The sequence below is a fragment of the Perca flavescens genome, chromosome 21 (genome assembly GCF_004354835.1).
Source record: "Perca flavescens isolate YP-PL-M2 chromosome 21, PFLA_1.0, whole genome shotgun sequence".
NCBI lineage: Eukaryota > Metazoa > Chordata > Actinopteri > Perciformes > Percidae > Perca > Perca flavescens.
The window spans coordinates 2,134,578-2,154,577 of record NC_041351.1 but is presented as its reverse complement, the minus strand read 5'-3'; the positions used below and the strand labels follow the sequence as shown (position 1 = coordinate 2,154,577).

General features: G+C 42.9%; 1 protein-coding gene across 1 annotated transcript in view; it reads left to right on the top strand.

Moving 5' to 3' along the window:
- Window positions 1-20,000, top strand: part of ankfn1a (ankyrin repeat and fibronectin type III domain containing 1a) — a 128,952-nt gene that overhangs the window by 46,670 nt on the left and 62,282 nt on the right. Inside the window, exons 5-6 of the mRNA XM_028568508.1 lie at window positions 12,245-12,358; window positions 15,858-15,955. Of these exons, the coding sequence (XP_028424309.1) occupies window positions 12,245-12,358; window positions 15,858-15,955 (212 nt within the window). The remainder of the gene's footprint in view (window positions 1-12,244; window positions 12,359-15,857; window positions 15,956-20,000) is intronic.

Below are 20,000 nucleotides of genomic sequence, written 5' to 3'. Positions count from 1 at the left end.
AGAGAGAGAGTGTGTGTGTGTGTCTCTCTGTGTCTGTGTGTGTGTGTCTCTCTGTGTCTGTGTGTGTGTGTGTGTCTCTCTCTGTGTCTGTGTGTGTGTGTGTGTGTGTGTGTGAGAGAGTGTGTGTGTGTGTGTCTGTGTGTGAGAGTGTGTGTGTGTGTGTGTCTGTGTGTGTGTGTGTGTGTGTGTGTGTGTGTGTGTGTGTGTGTGTGTGTGTGTGTGTGTGTGTGGGAGTGGAGGAGGAAGCTGTACCGCCGCTTATTTTTAATTTTATTATTTGCAACAAATTAAAACCCTGATCAAGGCAAATTGATTTTTCATTTTCCATAACATTTATAAAAAATAAAACAGTACAATTAAATTAACCAGAGCTGACACTTGGTAAATAGCTTTAATTTACCTTGTCAAAACAATGAGTAATTCATAACAAATTGCACAATATTTGACACAAAACCTAAAAAGTGTATGGTTCATACTATGGTGAAGCAGTACACTTTGCCTATAGGATTTACTGTAGCAGGAACATTGATATTGGCAAACAGATGACCCAGGTACAGGTGAGTTTGTGAGCAGGGTTATGAATAAAGATAAGATAAGCCTAGTGTTCACAAGAGGGATGATTCAGGTATTGCAACACAAATTAAGAATAATTCAATTAAATAGGAGGTATATACAACTAGTAGAAGATAAATTAACTACACAAGAGCAACTAAGGTAAAGTTATGAGGTAGTGGCAAGTTAAAGTGACGTATAGTCAATACCATGGAGTCAAGTCAACAGTGTACACCAGAATAATATATACTGTGATTACGTAATGATACTGTTGTCTCTACTAATATAACAAAACAAAAAAATAATATAGTGTATGATGCAGTATGGAGGACAACCGAGTCCCATATGAACCCAAGAAACTTTTATTGCAGCTGTTTAATGATGTTCACTACAAACAAAACTTGCAAATGGTTGTAGTCTGTAGTCAGTCATACAGTAGGTAGATCTGGAGCAGATGGTTGTAGTCTGTAGTCAGTCATACAGTAGGTAGATCTGGAGCAGATGGTTGTAGTCTGTAGTCAGCCATACAGTAGGTAGATCTGGAGCAGATGGTTGTAGTCTGTAGTCAGTCATACAGTAGGTAGATCTGGAGCAGATGGTTGTAGTCTGTAGTCAGCCATATAGTAGGTAGATCTGGAGCAGATGGTTGTAGTCTGTAGTCAGCCATACAGTAGGTAGATCTGGAGCAGATGGTTGTAGTCTGTAGTCAGTCATACAGTAGGTAGATCTGGACCAGATGGATGTAGTCTGTAACCAGTCATACAGTAGGTAGATCTGGACCAGATGGTTGTAGTCTGTAGTCAGTCATACAGTAGGTAGATCTGGAGCAGATGGTTGTAGTCTGTAGTCAGTCATACAGTAGGTAGATCTGGACCAGATGGTTGTAGTCTGTAGTCAGCCATACAGTAGGTAGATCTGGACCAGATGGTTGTAGTCTGTAGTCAGTCATACAGTAGGTAGATCTGGAGCAGATGGTTGTAGTCTGTAGTCAGTCATACAGTAGGTAGATCTGGAGCAGATGGTTGTAGTCTGTAGTCAGCCATATAGTAGGTAGATCTGGAGCAGATGGTTGTAGTCTGTAGTCAGCCATACAGTAGGTAGATCTGGAGCAGATGGTTGTAGTCTGTAGTCAGTCATACAGTAGGTAGATCTGGACCAGATGGATGTAGTCTGTAACCAGTCATACAGTAGGTAGACCTGGACCAGATGGTTGTAGTCTGTAGTCAGTCATACAGTAGGTAGATCTGGAGCAGATGGTTGTAGTCTGTAGTCAGTCATACAGTAGGTAGATCTGGACCAGATGGTTTGTAGTCTGTAGTCAGCCATACAGTAGGTAGATCTGGACCAGATGGTTGTAGTCTGTAGTCAGTCATACAGTAGGTAGATCTGGAGCAGATGGTTGTAGTCAGTCATACAGTAGGTAGATCTGGAGCAGATGGTTGTAGTCTGTAGTCAGCCATACAGTAGGTAGATCTGGAGCAGATGGTTGTAGTCTGTAGTCAGTCATACAGTAGGTAGATCTGGACCAGATGGATGTAGTCTGTAACCAGTCATACAGTAGGTAGATCTGGACCAGATGGTTGTAGTCTGTAGTCAGTCATACAGTAGGTAGATCTGGAGCAGATGGTTGTAGTCTGTAGTCAGTCATACAGTAGGTAGATCTGGAGCAGATGGTTGTAGTCTGTAGTCAGTCATACAGTAGGTAGATCTGGAGCAGATGGTTGTAGTCTGTAGTCAGCCATACAGTAGGTAGATCTGGAGCAGATGGTTGTAGTCTGTAGTCAGTCATACAGTAGGTAGATCTGGAGCAGATGGTTGTAGTCTGTAGTCAGTCATACAGTAGGTAGATCTGGACCAGATGGATGTAGTCTGTAACCAGTCATACAGTAGGTAGATCTGGACCAGATGGTTGTAGTCTGTAGTCAGTCATACAGTAGGTAGATCTGGAGCAGATGGTTGTAGTCTGTAGTCAGTCATACAGTAGGTAGATCTGGACCAGATGGTTGTAGTCTGTAGTCAGCCATACAGTAGGTAGATCTGGACCAGATGGTTGTAGTCTGTAGTCAGTCATACAGTAGGTAGATCTGGAGCAGATGGTTGTAGTCTGTAGTCAGTCATACAGTAGGTAGATCTGGAGCAGATGGTTGTAGTCTGTAGTCAGCCATATAGTAGGTAGATCTGGAGCAGATGGTTGTAGTCTGTAGTCAGCCATACAGTAGGTAGATCTGGAGCAGATGGTTGTAGTCTGTAGTCAGTCATACAGTAGGTAGATCTGGACCAGATGGATGTAGTCTGTAACCAGTCATACAGTAGGTAGACCTGGACCAGATGGTTGTAGTCTGTAGTCAGTCATACAGTAGGTAGATCTGGAGCAGATGGTTGTAGTCTGTAGTCAGTCATACAGTAGGTAGATCTGGACCAGATGGTTGTAGTCTGTAGTCAGTCATACAGTAGGTAGATCTGGACCAGATGGTTGTAGTCTGTAGTCAGTCATACAGTAGGTAGATCTGGAGCAGATGGTTGTAGTCAGTCATACAGTAGGTAGATCTGGAGCAGATGGTTGTAGTCTGTAGTCAGCCATACAGTAGGTAGATCTGGAGCAGATGGTTTTAGTCTGTAGTCAGTCATACAGTAGGTAGATCTGGACCAGATGGATGTAGTCTGTAACCAGTCATACAGTAGGTAGATCTGGACCAGATGGTTGTAGTCTGTAGTCAGTCATACAGTAGGTAGATCTGGAGCAGATGGTTGTAGTCTGTAGTCAGTCATACAGTAGGTAGATCTGGAGCAGATGGTTGTAGTCTGTAGTCAGTCATACAGTAGGTAGATCTGGAGCAGATGGTTGTAGTCTGTAACCAGTCATACAGTAGGTAGATCTGGAGCAGATGGTTGTAGTCTGTAACCAGTCATACAGTAGGTAGATCTGGAGCAGATGGTTGTAGTCTGTAGTCAGTCATACAGTAGGTAGATCTGGAGCAGATGGTTGTAGTCTGTAGTCAGTCATACAGTAGGTAGATCTGGAGCAGATGGTTGTAGTCTGTAACCAGTCATACAGTAGGTAGATCTGGAGCAGATGGTTGTAGTCTGTAACCAGTCATACAGTAGGTAGATATGGAGCAGATGGTTGTAGTCTGTAGTCAGCCATACAGTAGGTAGATCTGGAGCAGATGGTTGTAGTCTGTAGTCAGTCATACAGTAGGTAGATCTGGAGCAGCAGGGTGAATTCTAGCTATCATGGGTTGGTGATATGACACACACAGATCAACAGGGGTCGAGCCCCACCTGGATGAAAAGAAAGTAAAACAAAATACTTGTTTTTTCAGTTCAGTTTGCTTTGTATTAATTAAACAAATAACTGCTATTAAAGGAGCAAATAAGAAACCATTTAATTTCTAGATCTGTTTTTATTATAGTGGTGAAATTGTACTTAATGTTACAACTTTTTAAACAGACTGATATGAATCCATCATTTTCAGACTAATGTTATATGAAGGAATGAAGACTAAATTCTGATGAACAACACAACAGTGATGCAAAAACTGACACAAACAATCCAGTTTCTTGTGTTCTTTCAGTTATATTAAAGTTTAGGTTTTACTACTGGCTCTAACATGAAATCAGCCAAATCCCAGGAACATGGTTAACCAAACGAGGAAAAAATACAAAGTGGGGTCATCACATATACACATACAGTCCGTCATATGTCGTTCAATCTAGCTATACAATAAAGAACATCTATTTGTTTATGGACATCAAGCTAGGCTATATGCTAGCGCCATATGCTAGCTAGCTAGCTAGGTGCTTAAGTTATGTTATTACTCACCCTCGTAGTTGTGGACATAACTTCATACGTCCCTCTTCAAAGCTTTCTCCCGTTTCCTGATGGGTGCAGGTGAAAGTGCGTCGACCATTCTGTGCACATTGTTGACATATACTTATAATAAAGCAATGAACGGCGCAGGGGGAATATAAACTTGGTTACAGAGCAGACGCCCTCAACAGACGTTCTAAAGTAAAACAAACGCACCCTCTACGGGGCAGGGATCATTTCATTGGTCAACACTACAGCTGGCATGCTATTGGTTGTTGACTTTTGGCAGGGTTATAACACAAAAAAATCCAAGCGTGCAGGAGAGATCCGAGAGCAGAAACTTTGCAAGCGAGCAGAATCAGCCTGAGTGCGAGGAGAAGGGTCAAAGCTGAGAGCAGGAAATCTGTCCAAACAACAACATATCTGAGTCCGAGCAGAAGGTTTGAGCACAAGCAGAGCAAATCTAAGCACCAGCAGTGACTATTTGAGTGTGAGAGCAAGAAATCTGAACGTAATGTCAGTGAGAAATGCTCTCAAATTGAAATAATGCGCTCTTGACTAATGACAGTAATATAACTCCATACGCATGAGCTCGGGCTTCCAGCACGCACGTAGGTCACACACCTGTGTGTGTGTGTGTGTGTGTGTGTGTGTGTGTGTGTGTGTGTGTGTGTGTGTGTGTGTGTGTGAGAGAGAGTGTATGTGTGTGAGAGAGTGTGTGAGTGTGTGTGTGTGTGAGAGAGTGTGTGTGAGAGAGTGTCTGTGTGTGTATGTGTGAGAATGTGTGTGTGTGTGTGTGTATCTGTGTGTGTGTGTGTGTGTGTGTGTGTGTGGGAGTGGAGGAGCAAGCTGTACCGCCGCATGAGCTCGGGCTTCCAGCACGCACGTAGGTCACACACCTGTGTGTGTGTGTGTGTGTGTGTGAGTGTGTGTGTGTGTGTGTGTGTGTGTGTGAGAGAGTGTGTGTGTGTGTGCGAGAGAGTGTGTCTCTAAGTGTGTGTCTGTGTGTGTGTGTGTCTCTCTCTGCGTGTCTGTGTGTGTGTGTGTGTGTGTATGTGTGTGTCTGTCTTTGTGTGTGTGTATCTGTGTGGGTGTGTGTTCCTCTCTGTAGCTAACGTTGTCTCCTCTCTGTAGCTAACGTTTTCTCTTCTCTGTAGCTAACGTTGTCTCCTCTCTGTAGCTAAAATTGTAGCCTCTCTGTACCTGACATTGTCTCCTCTCTGTAGGTAACGTTGTCTCCTCTCTGTAGGTAACGTTGTCTCCTCTCTGTAGGTAACGTTGTCTCCTCTCTGTAGGTAACATTCTAGCCTCTCTGTAGGTAACGTTGTAGTATCTCTGTAGCTAACGTTGTCTTCTGTCTGTAGGTAACATTGTAGCCTCTCTGTAGGTAACGTTGTAGCCTCTCTGTAGGTAACGTTGTAGCCTCTCTGTAGCTAACACTGTCTCCTCTCTGTAGGTAACATTGTAGCCTCTCTGTAGGTAACGTTGTAGCCTCTCTGTAGCTAACATGGTCTCCTCTCTGTAGGTAACATTGTAGCCTCTCTGTAGGTAACGTTGTAGCCTCTCTGTAGGAAACGTTGTCTCCTCTCTGTAGGAAACGTCTCCTCTCTGTAGGTAACATTCTAAACTCTCTGTAGGTAACGTTGTAGTCTCTCTGTAGGTAACGTTGTAGTCTCTCTGTAGGAAACGTTGTCTCCTCTCTGTAGGAAACGTTGTCTCCTCTCTGTAGGTAACATTCTAGCCTCTCTGTAGGTAACGTTGTAGTCTCTCTGTAGGTAACGTTGTAGTGTCTCTGTAGCTAATGTTGTCTCCTGTCTGTAGGTAACGTTGTAGCCTCTCTGTAGGTAACATTGTAGCCTCTCTGTAGCTAAAATTGTCTCCTCTCTGTAGGTAACATTGTAACCTCTCTGTAGGTAACATTGTAGCCTCTCTGTAGGTAACGTTGTAGCCTCTCTGTAGGTAACGTTGTAGCCTCTCTGTAGGTAACATTGTAGCCTCTCTGTAGCTAACATTGTCTCCTCTCTGTAGGTAACATTGTAGCCTCTCTGTAGGTAACGTTGTAGCCTCTCTGTAGGTAACATTGTAGCCTCTCTGTAGGTAACGTTGTAGCCTCTCTGTAGGTAACGTTGTAGCCTCTCTGTAGGTAACGTTGTCTCCTGTCTGTAGGTAACATTGTAGCCTCTCTGTAGGTAACATTGTAGCCTCTCTGTAGGTAACGTTGTAGCCTCTCTGTAGGTAACATTGTAGCCTCTCTGTAGGAAACGTTGTCTCCTCTCTGTAGGAAACGTTGTCTCCTCTCTGTAGGTAACATTCTAAACTCTCTGTAGGTAACGTTGTAGTCTCTCTGTAGGAAACGTTGTCTCCTCTCTGTAGGAAACGTTGTCTCCTCTCTGTAGGTAACATTCTAGCCTCTCTGTAGGTAACGTTGTAGTCTCTCTGTAGGTAACGTTGTAGTGTCTCTGTAGCTAATGTTGTCTCCTGTCTGTAGGTAACGTTGTAGCCTCTCTGTAGGTAACATTGTAGCCTCTCTGTAGCTAACATTGTCTCCTCTCTGTAGGTAACATTGTAGCCTCTCTGTAGGTAACATTGTAGCCTCTCTGTAGGTAACGTTGTAGCCTCTCTGTAGGTAACGTTGTAGCCTCTCTGTAGGTAACGTTGTCTCCTGTCTGTAGGTAACATTGTAGCCTCTCTGTAGGTAACGTTGTAGTCTCTCTGTAGGTAACATTGTAGCCTCTCTGTAGGTAACGTTGTAGCCTCTCTGTAGCTAACATGGTCTCCTCTCTGTAGGTAACATTGTAGCCTCTCTGTAGGTAACGTTGTAGCCTCTCTGTAGGAAACGTTGTCCTCTCTGTAGGAAACGTTGTCTCCTCTCTGTAGGTAACATTCTAAACTCTCTGTAGGTAATGTTGTAGTCTCTCTGTAGGTAACGTTGTAGTCTCTCTGTAGGAAACGTTGTCTCCTCTCTGTAGGAAACGTTGTCTCCTCTCTGTAGGTAACATTCTAGCCTCTCTGTAGGTAACGTTGTAGTCTCTCTGTAGGTAACGTTGTAGTGTCTCTGTAGCTAATGTTGTCTCCTGTCTGTAGGTAACGTTGTAGCCTCTCTGTAGGTAACATTGTAGCCTCTCTGTAGCTAAAATTGTCTCCTCTCTGTAGGTAACATTGTAGCCTCTCTGTAGGTAACATTGTAGCCTCTCTGTAGGTAACGTTGTAGCCTCTCTGTAGGTAACGTTGTAGCCTCTCTGTAGGTAACATTGTAGCCTCTCTGTAGCTAACATTGTCTCCTCTCTGTAGGTAACATTGTAGCCTCTCTGTAGGTAACGTTGTAGCCTCTCTGTAGGTAACATTGTAGCCCTCTGTAGGTAACATTGTAGCCTCTCTGTAGGTAACGTTGTAGCCTCTCTGTAGGTAACGTTGTCTCCTGTCTGTAGGTAACATTGTAGCCTCTCTGTAGGTAACGTTGTAGTCTCTGTAGGTAACATTGTAGCCTCACTGTAGGTAACATTGTAGCCTCTCTGTAGGTAACATTGTAGCCTCTCTGTAGGTAACGTTGTCTCCTCTCTGTAGGTAACATTGTAGCCTCTCTGTAGGAAACGTTGTCTCTCTCTGTAGGAAACGTTGTCTCCTCTCTGTAGGTAACATTCTAAACTCTCTGTAGGTAACGTTGTAGTCTCTCTGTAGGAAACGTTGTCTCCTCTCTGTAGGAAACGTTGTCTCCTCTCTGTAGGTAACATTCTAGCCTCTCTGTAGGTAACGTTGTAGTCTCTCTGTAGGTAACGTTGTAGTGTCTCTGTAGCTAATGTTGTCTCCTGTCTGTAGGTAACGTTGTAGCCTCTCTGTAGGTAACATTGTAGCCTCTCTGTAGCTAACATTGTCTCCTCCTCTGTAGGTAACATTGTAGCCTCTCTGTAGGTAACATTGTAGCCTCTCTGTAGGTAACGTTTAAGCCTCTCTGTAGGTAACGTTGTAGCCTCTCTGTAGGTAACGTTGTCTCCTGTCTGTAGGTAACATTGTAGCCTCTCTGTAGGTAACGTTGTAGTCTCTCTGTAGGTAACATTGTAGCCTCTCTGTAGGTAACATTGTAGCCTCTCTGTAGGTAACATTGTAGCCTCTCTGTAGGTAACGTTGTAGCCTCTCTGTAGGTAACATTGTAGCCTCTCTGTAGGTAACGTTGTAGCCTCTGTGTAGCTAACGTTGTCTCCTCGCTGTAGCTAACGTTGTGTCCTGTCTGTAGGTAACGTTGTCTCCTCTCTGTAGGTAACATTGTAGCCTATCTGTAGGTAACGTTGTCTCCTCTCTGTAGGTAACATTGTAGCCTATCTGTAGGTAACGTTGTCTCCCTCTGTAGGTAACATTGTAGCCTATCTGTAGGTAACGTTGTCTCCCTCTGTAGGTAACATTGTAGCCTCTCTGTAGGTAACGTTGTCTCCTCTCTGTAGGTAACATTGTAGCCTCTCTGTAGGTAACGTTGTAGCCTCTCTGTAGGTAATGTTGTAGTCTCTCTGTAGCTAACACTGTCTCCTCTCTGTAGCTAATGTTTTCTCCTATCTGTAGCTAACGTTGTCTCCTGTCGGTAGGTAACATTGTAGCCTCTCTGTAGGTAACGTTGTAGTCTCTCTGTAGGTAACATTGTAGCCTCTCTGTAGCTAACGTTGTAATCTCTCTGTAGGTAACGTTGTAGTCTCTCTGTAGGTAACGTTGTAGTCTCTCTGTAGGTAACGTTGTAGTCTCTGTAGGTAACGTTGTAGTCTCTCTGTAGGTAACGTTGTAGCCTCTCTGTAGCTAACGTTGTAGTCTCTCTGTAGGTAACGTTGTAGTCTCTCTGTAGGTAACGTTGTAGTCTCTCTGTAGGTAACGTTGTAGTCTCTCTGTAGGTAACGTTGTATCCTGTCTGTAGGTAACGTTGTCTCCTCTCTGTAGGTAACGTTGTAGTCTCTCTGTAGCTAACGTTGTCTCCTGTCTGTAGGTAACGTTGTAGCCTCTCTGTAGGTAACATTGTAGCCTCTCTGTAGGTAACGTTGTAGTCGCTCTGTAGGTAACGTTGTAGCCTCTCTGTAGGTAACGTTGTAGCCTCTCTGTAGGTAACGTTGTCTCCTGTCTGTAGGTAACATTGTAGCCTCTCTGTAGGTAACGTTGTAGTCTCTCTGTAGGTAACATTGTAGCCTCACTGTAGGTAACATTGTAGCCTCTCTGTAGGTAACATTGTAGCCTCTCTGTAGGTAACGTTGTAGCCTCTCTGTAGGTAACATTGTAGCCTCTCTGTAGGAAACGTTGTCTCCTCTCTGTAGGAAACGTTGTCTCCTCTCTGTAGGTAACATTCTAAACTCTCTGTAGGTAACGTTGTAGTCTCTCTGTAGGAAACGTTGTCTCCTCTCTGTAGGAAACGTTGTCTCCTCTCTGTAGGTAACATTCTAGCCTCTCTGTAGGTAACGTTGTAGTCTCTCTGTAGGTAACGTTGTAGTGTCTCTGTAGCTAATGTTGTCTCCTGTCTGTAGGTAACGTTGTAGCCTCTCTGTAGGTAACATTGTAGCCTCTCTGTAGCTAACATTGTCTCCTCTCTGTAGGTAACATTGTAGCCTCTCTGTAGGTAACATTGTAGCCTCTCTGTAGGTAACGTTTAAGCCTCTCTGTAGGTAACGTTGTAGCCTCTCTGTAGGTAACGTTGTCTCCTGTCTGTAGGTAACATTGTAGCCTCTCTGTAGGTAACGTTGTAGTCTCTCTGTAGGTAACATTGTAGCCTCTCTGTAGGTAACATTGTAGCCTCTCTGTAGGTAACATTGTAGCCTCTCTGTAGGTAACATTGTAGCCTCTCTGTAGGTAACATTGTAGCCTCTGTAGGTAACGTTGTAGCCTCTGTGTAGCTAACGTTGTCTCCTCGCTGTAGCTAACGTTGTGTCCTGTCTGTAGGTAACGTTGTCTCCTCTCTGTAGGTAACATTGTAGCCTATCTGTAGGTAACGTTGTCTCTCCTCTGTAGGTAACATTGTAGCCTATCTGTAGGTAACGTTGTCTCCTCTCTGTAGGTAACATTGTAGCCTATCTGTAGGTAACGTTGTCTCCTCTCTGTAGGTAACATTGTAGCCTCTCTGTAGGTAACGTTGTAGCCTCTCTGTAGGTAATGTTGTAGTCTCTCTGTAGCTAACACTGTCTCCTCTCTGTAGCTAATGTTTTCTCCTATCTGTAGCTAACGTTGTCTCCTGTCGGTAGGTAACATTGTAGCCTCTCTGTAGGTAACGTTGTAGTCTCTCTGTAGGTAACATTGTAGCCTCTCTGTAGCTAACGTTGTAATCTCTCTGTAGGTAACGTTGTAGTCTCTCTGTAGGTAACGTTGTAGTCTCTCTGTAGGTAACGTTGTAGTCTCTCTGTAGGTAACATTGTAGTCTCTCTGTAGGTAACGTTGTAGCCTCTCTGTAGCTAACGTTGTAGTCTCTCTGTAGGTAACGTTGTAGTCTCTCTGTAGGTAACGTTGTAGTCTCTCTGTAGGTAACGTTGTATCCTCTCTGTAGGTAACGTTGTAGTCTCTCTGTAGCTAACGTTGTCTCCTGTCTGTAGGTAACGTTGTAGCCTCTCTGTAGGTAACATTGTAGCCTCTCTGTAGGTAACGTTGTAGTCGCTCTGTAACTAACGTTGTAGCCTCTCTGTAGGTAACGTTGTCTCCTGTCTGTAGGTAACATTGTAGCCTCTCTGTAGGTAACGTTGTAGTCTCTCTGTAGGTAACATTGTAGCCTCTCTGTAGGTAACATTGTAGCCTCTCTGTAGGTAACATTGTAGCCTCTCTGTAGGTAACGTTGTAGCCTCTGTGTAGCTAACGTTGTCTCCTCGCTGTAGCTAACATTGTGTCCTGTCTGTAGGTAACGTTATCTCCTCTCTGTAGCTAACGTTGTCTCCTCGCTGTAGCTAACGTTGTGTCCTGTCTGTAGGTAACGTTGTCTCCTCTCTGTAGGTAACATTGTAGCCTATCTGTAGGTAACGTTGTCTCCTCTCTGTAGGTAACATTGTAGCCTATCTGTAGGTAACGTTGTCTCCTCTCTGTAGGTAACATTGTAGCCTCTCTGTAGGTAACGTTGTCTCCTCTCTGTAGGTAACATTGTAGCCTCTCTGTAGGTAACGTTGTAGCCTCTCTGTAGTTAATGTTGTAGTCTCTCTGTAGCTAACACTGTCTCCTCTCTGTAGCTAATGTTTTCTCCTATCTGTAGCTAACGTTGTCTCCTGTCGGTAGGTAACATTGTAGCCTCTCTGTAGGTAACGTTGTAGTCTCTCTGTAGGTAACGTTGTCTCCTCTCTGTAGGTAACATTGTAGCCTCTCTGTAGGTAACGTTGTATCCTGTCTGTAGGTAACGTTGTCTCCTCTCTGTAGGTAACGTTGTAGTCTCTCTGTAGCTAACGTTGTCTACTCTCTGTAGGTAACGTTGTCTCCTCTCTGTAGGTAACGTTGTAGCCTCTCTGTAGGTAACGTTGTAGCCTCTCTGTAGGTAACGTTGTCTCCTCTCTGTAGGTAACATTGTAGCCTCTCTGTAGGGAACGTTGTAGTCTCTCTGTAGGTAACGTTGTAGCCTCTCTGTAGGTAACGTTGTCTCCTCTCTGTAGGTAACGCCAGCCTCTCTGTAGGTAACGTTGTCTCCTCTCTGTAGGTAACATTGTAGCCTCTCTGTAGGTAACGTTGTAGTCTCTCTGTAGGTAACGTTGTAGCCTCTCTGTAGCTAACATTGTCTCCTCTCTGTAGGTAACATTGTAGCCTCTCTGTAGGTAACGTTGTAGCCTCTCTGTAGGTAACGTTATCTCTCTGTAGGTAACATTGTAGCCTCTCTGTAAGTAACGTTGTAGCCTCTCTGTAGGTAATGTTGTAGCCTCTGTGTAGCTAACGTTGTCTCCTCTCTGTGCTCAGGCCCCCCGGAGGCCCCATCGACTGTCCGTCTGAGCGTGAGCAGCAGCACCACGCTGAGCGTTTCCTTCCAGGAACCGACTGGTCTGAACTCCACCGTGGTGACCAAATACAGAGGTACACACACACACACACACACACACACACACACACACACACACACACACAATATCACAGACACACACACACACACAATATCACAAACACAGACACGCACACACAATATCACACACACACACACACAATATCACAAACACAGACACACACACACACAATATCACACACACACACACACACACACACACACATATCGCACACACACACACAGTCACACACACACACACACACACACACACACACACAATATCACACACACACAATATCCCAGACACACACACACACAATATCACAAACACAGACACACACACAATATCACACACACACAGACACACACACACACACACAATATCACACACACAAACAATAAACACACACACACACACACACACACACACACACACACACACACACACACACACACACACAGTCACACACACACAGTCACACACAGAGCCACACAATCACACACACACACACACAATCACACACACAGACACACACACATACAGACACACACAATCACACACACACACAGAGATAGCAGGAAAAGCACAGCTGAGATTGATAACCTTAACGATGGCTCAGTTCCATCAAGTGTCCCAGTAAGATATTTCAGTCAGTCAGCATTCACAATACCAGGACCTCTCCTAAGTGGAATGCAGCCATCAGTAATGGTTTAATACCAGGACCTCTCCTAAGTGGAATGTAGCCATCAGTAATGGTTTAATACCAGGGTCTCCTAAGTGGAATGCAGCCATCAGTAATGGTTTAATACCAGGACCTCTCCTAAGTGGAATGTAGCCATCAGTAATGGTTTAATACCAGGGTCTCTCCTAAGTGGAATGCAGCCATCAGTAATGGTTTAATACCAGGACCTCTCCTAAGTGGAATGTAGCCATCAGTAATGGTTTAATACCAGGGTCTCTCCTAAGTGGAATGCAGCCATCAGTAATGGTTTAATACCAGGACCTCTCCTAAGTGGAATGTAGCCATCAGTAATGGTTTAATACCAGGACCTCTCCTAAGTGGAATGCAGCCATCAGTAATGGTTTAATACCAGGACCTCTCCTAAGTGGAATGCAGCCATCAGTAATGGTTTAATACCAGGGTCTCTCCTAAGTAGAATGCAGCCATCAGTAATGGTTTAATACAAGGACCTCTCCTAAGTGGAATACAGCCATCATTAATGGTTTAATACCAGGACCTCTCCTAAGTGGAATGTAGCCATCATTAATGGTTTAATACCAGGGTCTCTCCTAAGTGGAATGCAGCCATCAGTAATGGTTTAATACCAGGGTCTCTCCTAAGTGGAATGCAGCCATCAGTAATGGTTTAATACCAGGACCTCTCCTAAGTGGAATGCAGCCATCAGTAATGGTTTAATACCAGGGTCTCTCCTAAGTGGAATGCAGCCATCAGTAATGGTTTAATTCAAGGACCTCTCCTAAGTGGAATACAGCCATCATTAATGGTTTAATACCAGGGCCTCTCCTAAGTGGAATGCAGCCATCAGTAATGGTTTAATACCAGGACCTCTCCTAAGTGGAATGCAGCCATCAGTAATGGTTTAATTCAAGGACCTCTCCTAAGTGGAATACAGCCATCAGTAATGGTTTAATACCAGGACCCTCCTAAGTGGAATGCAGCCATCAGTAATGGTTTAATTCAAGGACCTCTCCTAAGTGGAATACAGCCATCAGTAATGGTTTAATACCAGGACCTCTCCTAAGTGGAATGTAGCCATCAGTAATGGTTTAATACCAGGAGCTCTCCTAAGTGGAATGCAGCCATCAGCAATGGTTTTAAACACACCTGTGCTTTTTCCTACTATGACATGTCAACATGTCTGGTGTGATAAAGGTCTATGGAACAGTATCAGACTCATATTCTGACTAGAATCTGAGTAGGACGATGTCAGGCTATGGGGTGACCCCTTTTCTCCTTCAGAACTGCCTTCATTCTTTGTGTCATTGATTCAACAATGTGCTGGAAGCATTCTTTAGAAATGAGGGCCCACATTGATAGGATATATATGGTCAAACATGGTATTAGTATGGTGTTAAAGGTCCCATATTATGAAAAATACACTTTTTCTGGTGATTTGGGGTGTTATTTTGTGTCTCTGGTGCTTCCACACACATACACACTTTGAAAAAAGCCATCCACTAGCCGAAACGAGCTGGCTAACCGCAACCGTTAGCTCGTAGCGTTAGTATGCTAGCTCGTTCTCAATGGCAAAGCACTGCTACAACACACACTAGTTCACCCTAATCTCCAAAAGAACTACTTCCATGTGCTCCCTGGTTTAGAAGAAGTCTCCCAGCTGATCCTGCCTTGGAACTGACGAATAGACATGGCTTTTTAAAAAGCCATGTCTATTTGCAAGGACCCCACTCACCCTCTGTACGGAGAATAATTGCTATTACCTTCTGGCTTACGTTTTAGCACTCCCTTAGCTCTTAAACAGAGATATAAAAACTCTTTCATTCCTCGTTCCATTCAGGCACTCAATCTAGCTAAGAGGAGGTGATAGCTTTTTTGTTTGTTTATCTTAGTTATCCCTGTATTTCTTTTTAAATGTATTATTATTATTATTTTATTTTTATTATGTCCCCAACATAATTTCTGTTATTGCTGTTTATTGCTGTATGTATTGCTGTTTTTAGTGAGTTAATTGTTGTGTGGTTTGTGGTGTATATTTCCATGTGATGTCTTCCTGCTGCCCACAAATTGCCCTTCTGGGACAAAGAATAAACTGAACTGAACTGATCTACGATCTGAGCTACTGAGCATGTGCGAGTGTCATCAAAGATAGTACAGAAGAAGAAGAAGAGAGGTCTCACTCTGTAGCTAAAACAGAGACCTGAACACAGGGTGAAAATAGTAGCTGCAGCAATGTGCAGTACAACAAAAAGATGGTGTTTTTTGGACAATTAAACCATGTAAACCTATTCTGGTACAACCTCTAAATCCAATTATAACCCTGAATAATGAGCATGATATGGGTGCTTTAAGTGAGGGTATGTTTCTGTTTTAGGGACCCTAAAACAGAGGAGTAGTGTACTGTGAGCAGCAGGACTAGCAGAAGATGTTGATTTGAACTTGAATGCGTCTGATGCATCAGGTGTGACTTCACAGACAGGAGACAGGACGAGCTCGTTACAGACGAGCACAGAGAAGGTTAATGGTCATTTCCTTCTCTCAGGGGAGCCATCGATTTTAATGAAAAGACGATTTCCTCTGTGTGTGTGTGTGTGTGTGTGTGTTTCTCTGTGTTTGTGTATGTGTGTGTCTCTGTGTGTCTGTCTGTCTGTCTCTTTGTCTCTGTGTGTGTGTCTGTGTGTGTGTGTGTGTGTGTGTCTCTGTGTGTGTGTGTGTGTGTGTGTGTGTCTGTGTGTGTGTGTGTGTGTGTGTGTCTGTGTCTGTCTGTGTGTGTGTGTGTGTGTCTGTGTCTGTGTGTGTGTGTGTGTGTGTGTGTGTGTGTGTGTATGTACAGTGGAGTGGAGCTGCCTGAAGGACTTCTCCCTGCTAGCTGGAGAGATGGTGTTGGATAACCTGCAGAGCCTCAAGTGCACCATCGGCAGCCTCACCACGGTAACAGCAGCATCTCTCTCTTCCATAACGCTGAAACATTGTCTACTCACAGCCTCACCACGGTAACAGCAGCATCTCTCTCTTCCATAACGCTGAAACATTGTCTACTCACAGCCTCACCACGGTAACAGCAGCATCTCTCTCTTCCATAACGCTGAAACATTGTCTACTCACAGCCTCACCACGGTAACAGCAGCATCTCTCTCTTCCATAACGCTGAAACATTGTCTACTCACAGCCTCACCACGGTAACAGCAGCATCTCTCTCTTCCATAACGCCTGAAACATTGTCTACTCACAGCCTCACCACGGTAACAGCAGCATCTCTCTTCCATAACGCTGAAACATTGTCTACTCACAGCTTTAGTGCGGAAACCACATCCAGCTGTTACCCTGCAAGTCTTTTCGTACGAAACAAACAGGATATAACATGTTTGAAGAGGATATAACATGTTTAAACAGGATATAACAAGGATATAACATGTTTAAATAGGATATAACATGTTTAAATAAGATATAACATGTTTAAAGACGATATATAACATATTTAAACAGGAGGATATAACATGTTTAAATAGGATATAACATGTTTAAAGACAATATAACATGTTTAAACAGGAGGATATAACATGTTTAAATAGGATATAACATGTTTAAAGACGATATAACATATTTAAACAGGAGGATATAATATGTTTAAATAGGATATAACATGTTTAAAGACAATATAACATGTTTAAACAGGAGGATATAACATGTTTAAAGAGGATAATACATGTTAAACAGGATATAACATGTTTAAAGACAATATAACATGTTTAAACAGGAGGATATAACATGTTTAAACAGGATATAACATGTTTAAAGAGGATATAACATGTTTAAACAGGAGGATATAACATGTTTAAAGACGATATAACATGTTTAAACAGGATATAACATGTTTAAAGACAATATAACATGTTTAAACAGGAGGATATAACATGTTTAAACAGGATATAACATTTTTAAAGAGCTGTAGGGCTGGGTTTTTATAACACGATTTTAAGATTCAAATGGATCTTCAATTGAATGATACAATATCAATTCATAAATGTGTGTGTGTGTGCTTTGTGTGTGTGTGTGTGTGTGTGCCTGTGTGTGCTTGTGTTTGTGTGTGTGTATGTTTGTGTGTGTGTGCACGTGCCTCTGTGTGTGTCTTTGTGTGTGCCTGTGTGTATGTTCATGTTTGTGTGTGTATGTGTGTGTGTGTGTGTGTGTGTGTGTGTGTGTGTGTGTGTGTGTGTGTGTGAACGCGTGTGTGTGCGTGGATTTGAGTGTGTGCGCCAGACGTGTGTGTGTGTGTGTGTGTGTGTGTGTCTGTGCCTGTGTGTTTTTGTCACTTTTTCCAACGTTATTGTCACTTTATCCAACGTTTTTGTCACTTTTTTCCAACGTTTTGGGCACTTCTTTCCTATGATGGCGAGGAACTTTCTCTGACTTCTTTGGGACTTCATGTCGATCAAACTTTTAGCGAGAAGACTATATGACACATCCAATAATACAGTCAATTATATTTTCTTTTCGATTAAATAAAAGCCTATCAATAAACTAAACGTGTCTGGCCCTTGATGTGACTCTTATCTTCCAGTGGCCTTCTGGGAAACTGAGTTTTTCTTTGTATTAGATTATATGGTCGTGCCGTTTGGAGGACTTGTTGTCTCTCTCCCACTCCAGCGTTGAGAGCACTGACAGGTTGGTTCAGCCTTTTTTTCGGGACAATGCCGGTACCATCCAGTCAGTCATTCTCCTTCTCCCTCTGACTCTACACACTTGTGTGTGTGTTTTTTTTTGTTTGTTTTTGCTGAGTGGCATCGCTGACATTTCGGGAGTGAGCAGCTCTTAGCGGAGGCTGTGGCTCGTTATGCATCCCGCATCAGCGCCTGACACATGAATACACCGACTGTGCCGCAGCTGCCGTTTGCCATTTAAGAGCTCCGAGAGGCGAAAAACATTTAGGAGAGAACGCGCTGCTGCCTGAAGGCCACGGGCAAGGCTTCTCCGTGGGCTCACACCACACACTACGGCAACTAAACACCAACGCTAAATCATCAGGAAAGAGACACAACTGACCACTAAGAGACACAGAATATACAAAAGAACATATCAGAATCAGAGTTTTGGCCCAGTAGACTCCCAAACACACACACACACACACACACACGAGGAATTAGACTTGGTAGGTGTTAGCTCTCTATACATTCAACTAATAGACATGTAGTAAAGCAGATATATTAGACGATACTGCACAATAGAGACAACAATATACATATAGGCTCATATCAACATGATATACAATAATACATATATACATATAAGACCTAATATCAAGACTAGTACACATGGAGTGGGATGTAAGGGGCAGAAAGTAATAGTGTAAAGTAGTGATCAAGATGCATATTGGTATGCTAAGAATGTAATGTGTAGAGAAATGGGTGAGTGTGTGTGTGTGTGTGTGAGTCTGTGAGAGTGTGTGAGAGTGTGTGTGTATAAAAGAGACTTCAGATACAGTATTAGGGGACCACTAAGGTCTATATAAAAGAGACTTGATACAGTATTAGGGGGACCACTAAGGCCTATATAAAAGAGACTTCAGATACAGTATTAGGGGACCACTAAGGTCTATATAAAAGAGACTTCAGATACAGTATTAGGGGACCACTAAGGTCTATATAAAAGAGACTTCAGATACAGTATTAGGGGACCACTAAGGTCTATATATAAAAGAGACTTCAGATACAGTATTAGAGGACCACTAAGGTCTATATAAAAGAGACTTCAGATACAGTATTAGGGGACCACTAAGGTCTATATAAAAGAGACTTCAGATACAGTATTAGGGACCACTAAGGTCTATATAAAAGAGACTTCAGATACAGTATTAGAGGACCACTAAGGTCTATATAAAAGAGACTTCAGATACAGTATTAGAGGACCACTAAGGTCTATATAAAAGAGACTTCAGATACAGTATTAGGGGACCACTAAGGCCTATATAAAAGAGACTTCAGATACAGTATTAGGGGACCACTAAGGTCTATATAAAAGAGACTTCAGATACAGTATTAGGGGACCACTAAGGTCTATATAAAAGAGACTTCAGATACAGTATTAGGGGACCACTAAGGTCTATATAAAAGAGACTTCAGATACAGTATTAGGGGACCACTAAGGTCTATATAAAAGAGACTTCAGATACAGTATTAGGGGGACCACTAAGGTCTATATAAAAGAGACTTCAGATACAGTATTAGGGGACCACTAAGGTCTATATAAAAGAGACTTCAGATACAGTATTAGGGGACCACTAAGGTCTATATAAAAGAGACTTCAGATACAGTATATTGGGGGGACCACTAAGGTCTATATAAAAGAGACTTCAGATACAGTATTAGGGGACCACTAAGGTCTATATAAAAGAGACTTCAGATACAGTATTAGGGGACCACTAAGGTCTATATAAAAGAGACTCAGATACAGTATTAGGGGACCACTAAGGTCTATATAAAAGAGACTTCAGATACAGTAGATACAGTATAAAAAGAGAGGGGGGACCATTAAGGAATCACTAATATAAAAGAGACTTCAGATACAGTATTAGGGGGACCACTAAGGTCTATATAAAAGAGACTTCAGATACAGTATTAGGGGACCACTAAGGTCTATATAAAAGAGACTCAGATACAGTATTAGGGGACCACTAAGGTCTATATAAAAGAGACTTCAGATACAGTATTAGGGGACCACTAAGGTCTATATAAAAGAGACTTCAGATACAGTATTAGGGGACCACTAAGGTCTATATAAAAGAGACTTCAGATACAGTATTAGGGGACCACTAAGGTCTATATAAAAGAGACTTCAGATACAGTATTAGGGGACCACTAAGGTCTATATAAAAGAGACTCAGATACAGTATTAGGGGACCACTAAGGTCTATATAAAAGAGACTTCAGATACAGTATTAGGACCACTAAGGTCTATAAAAGAGACTCAGATACAGTAT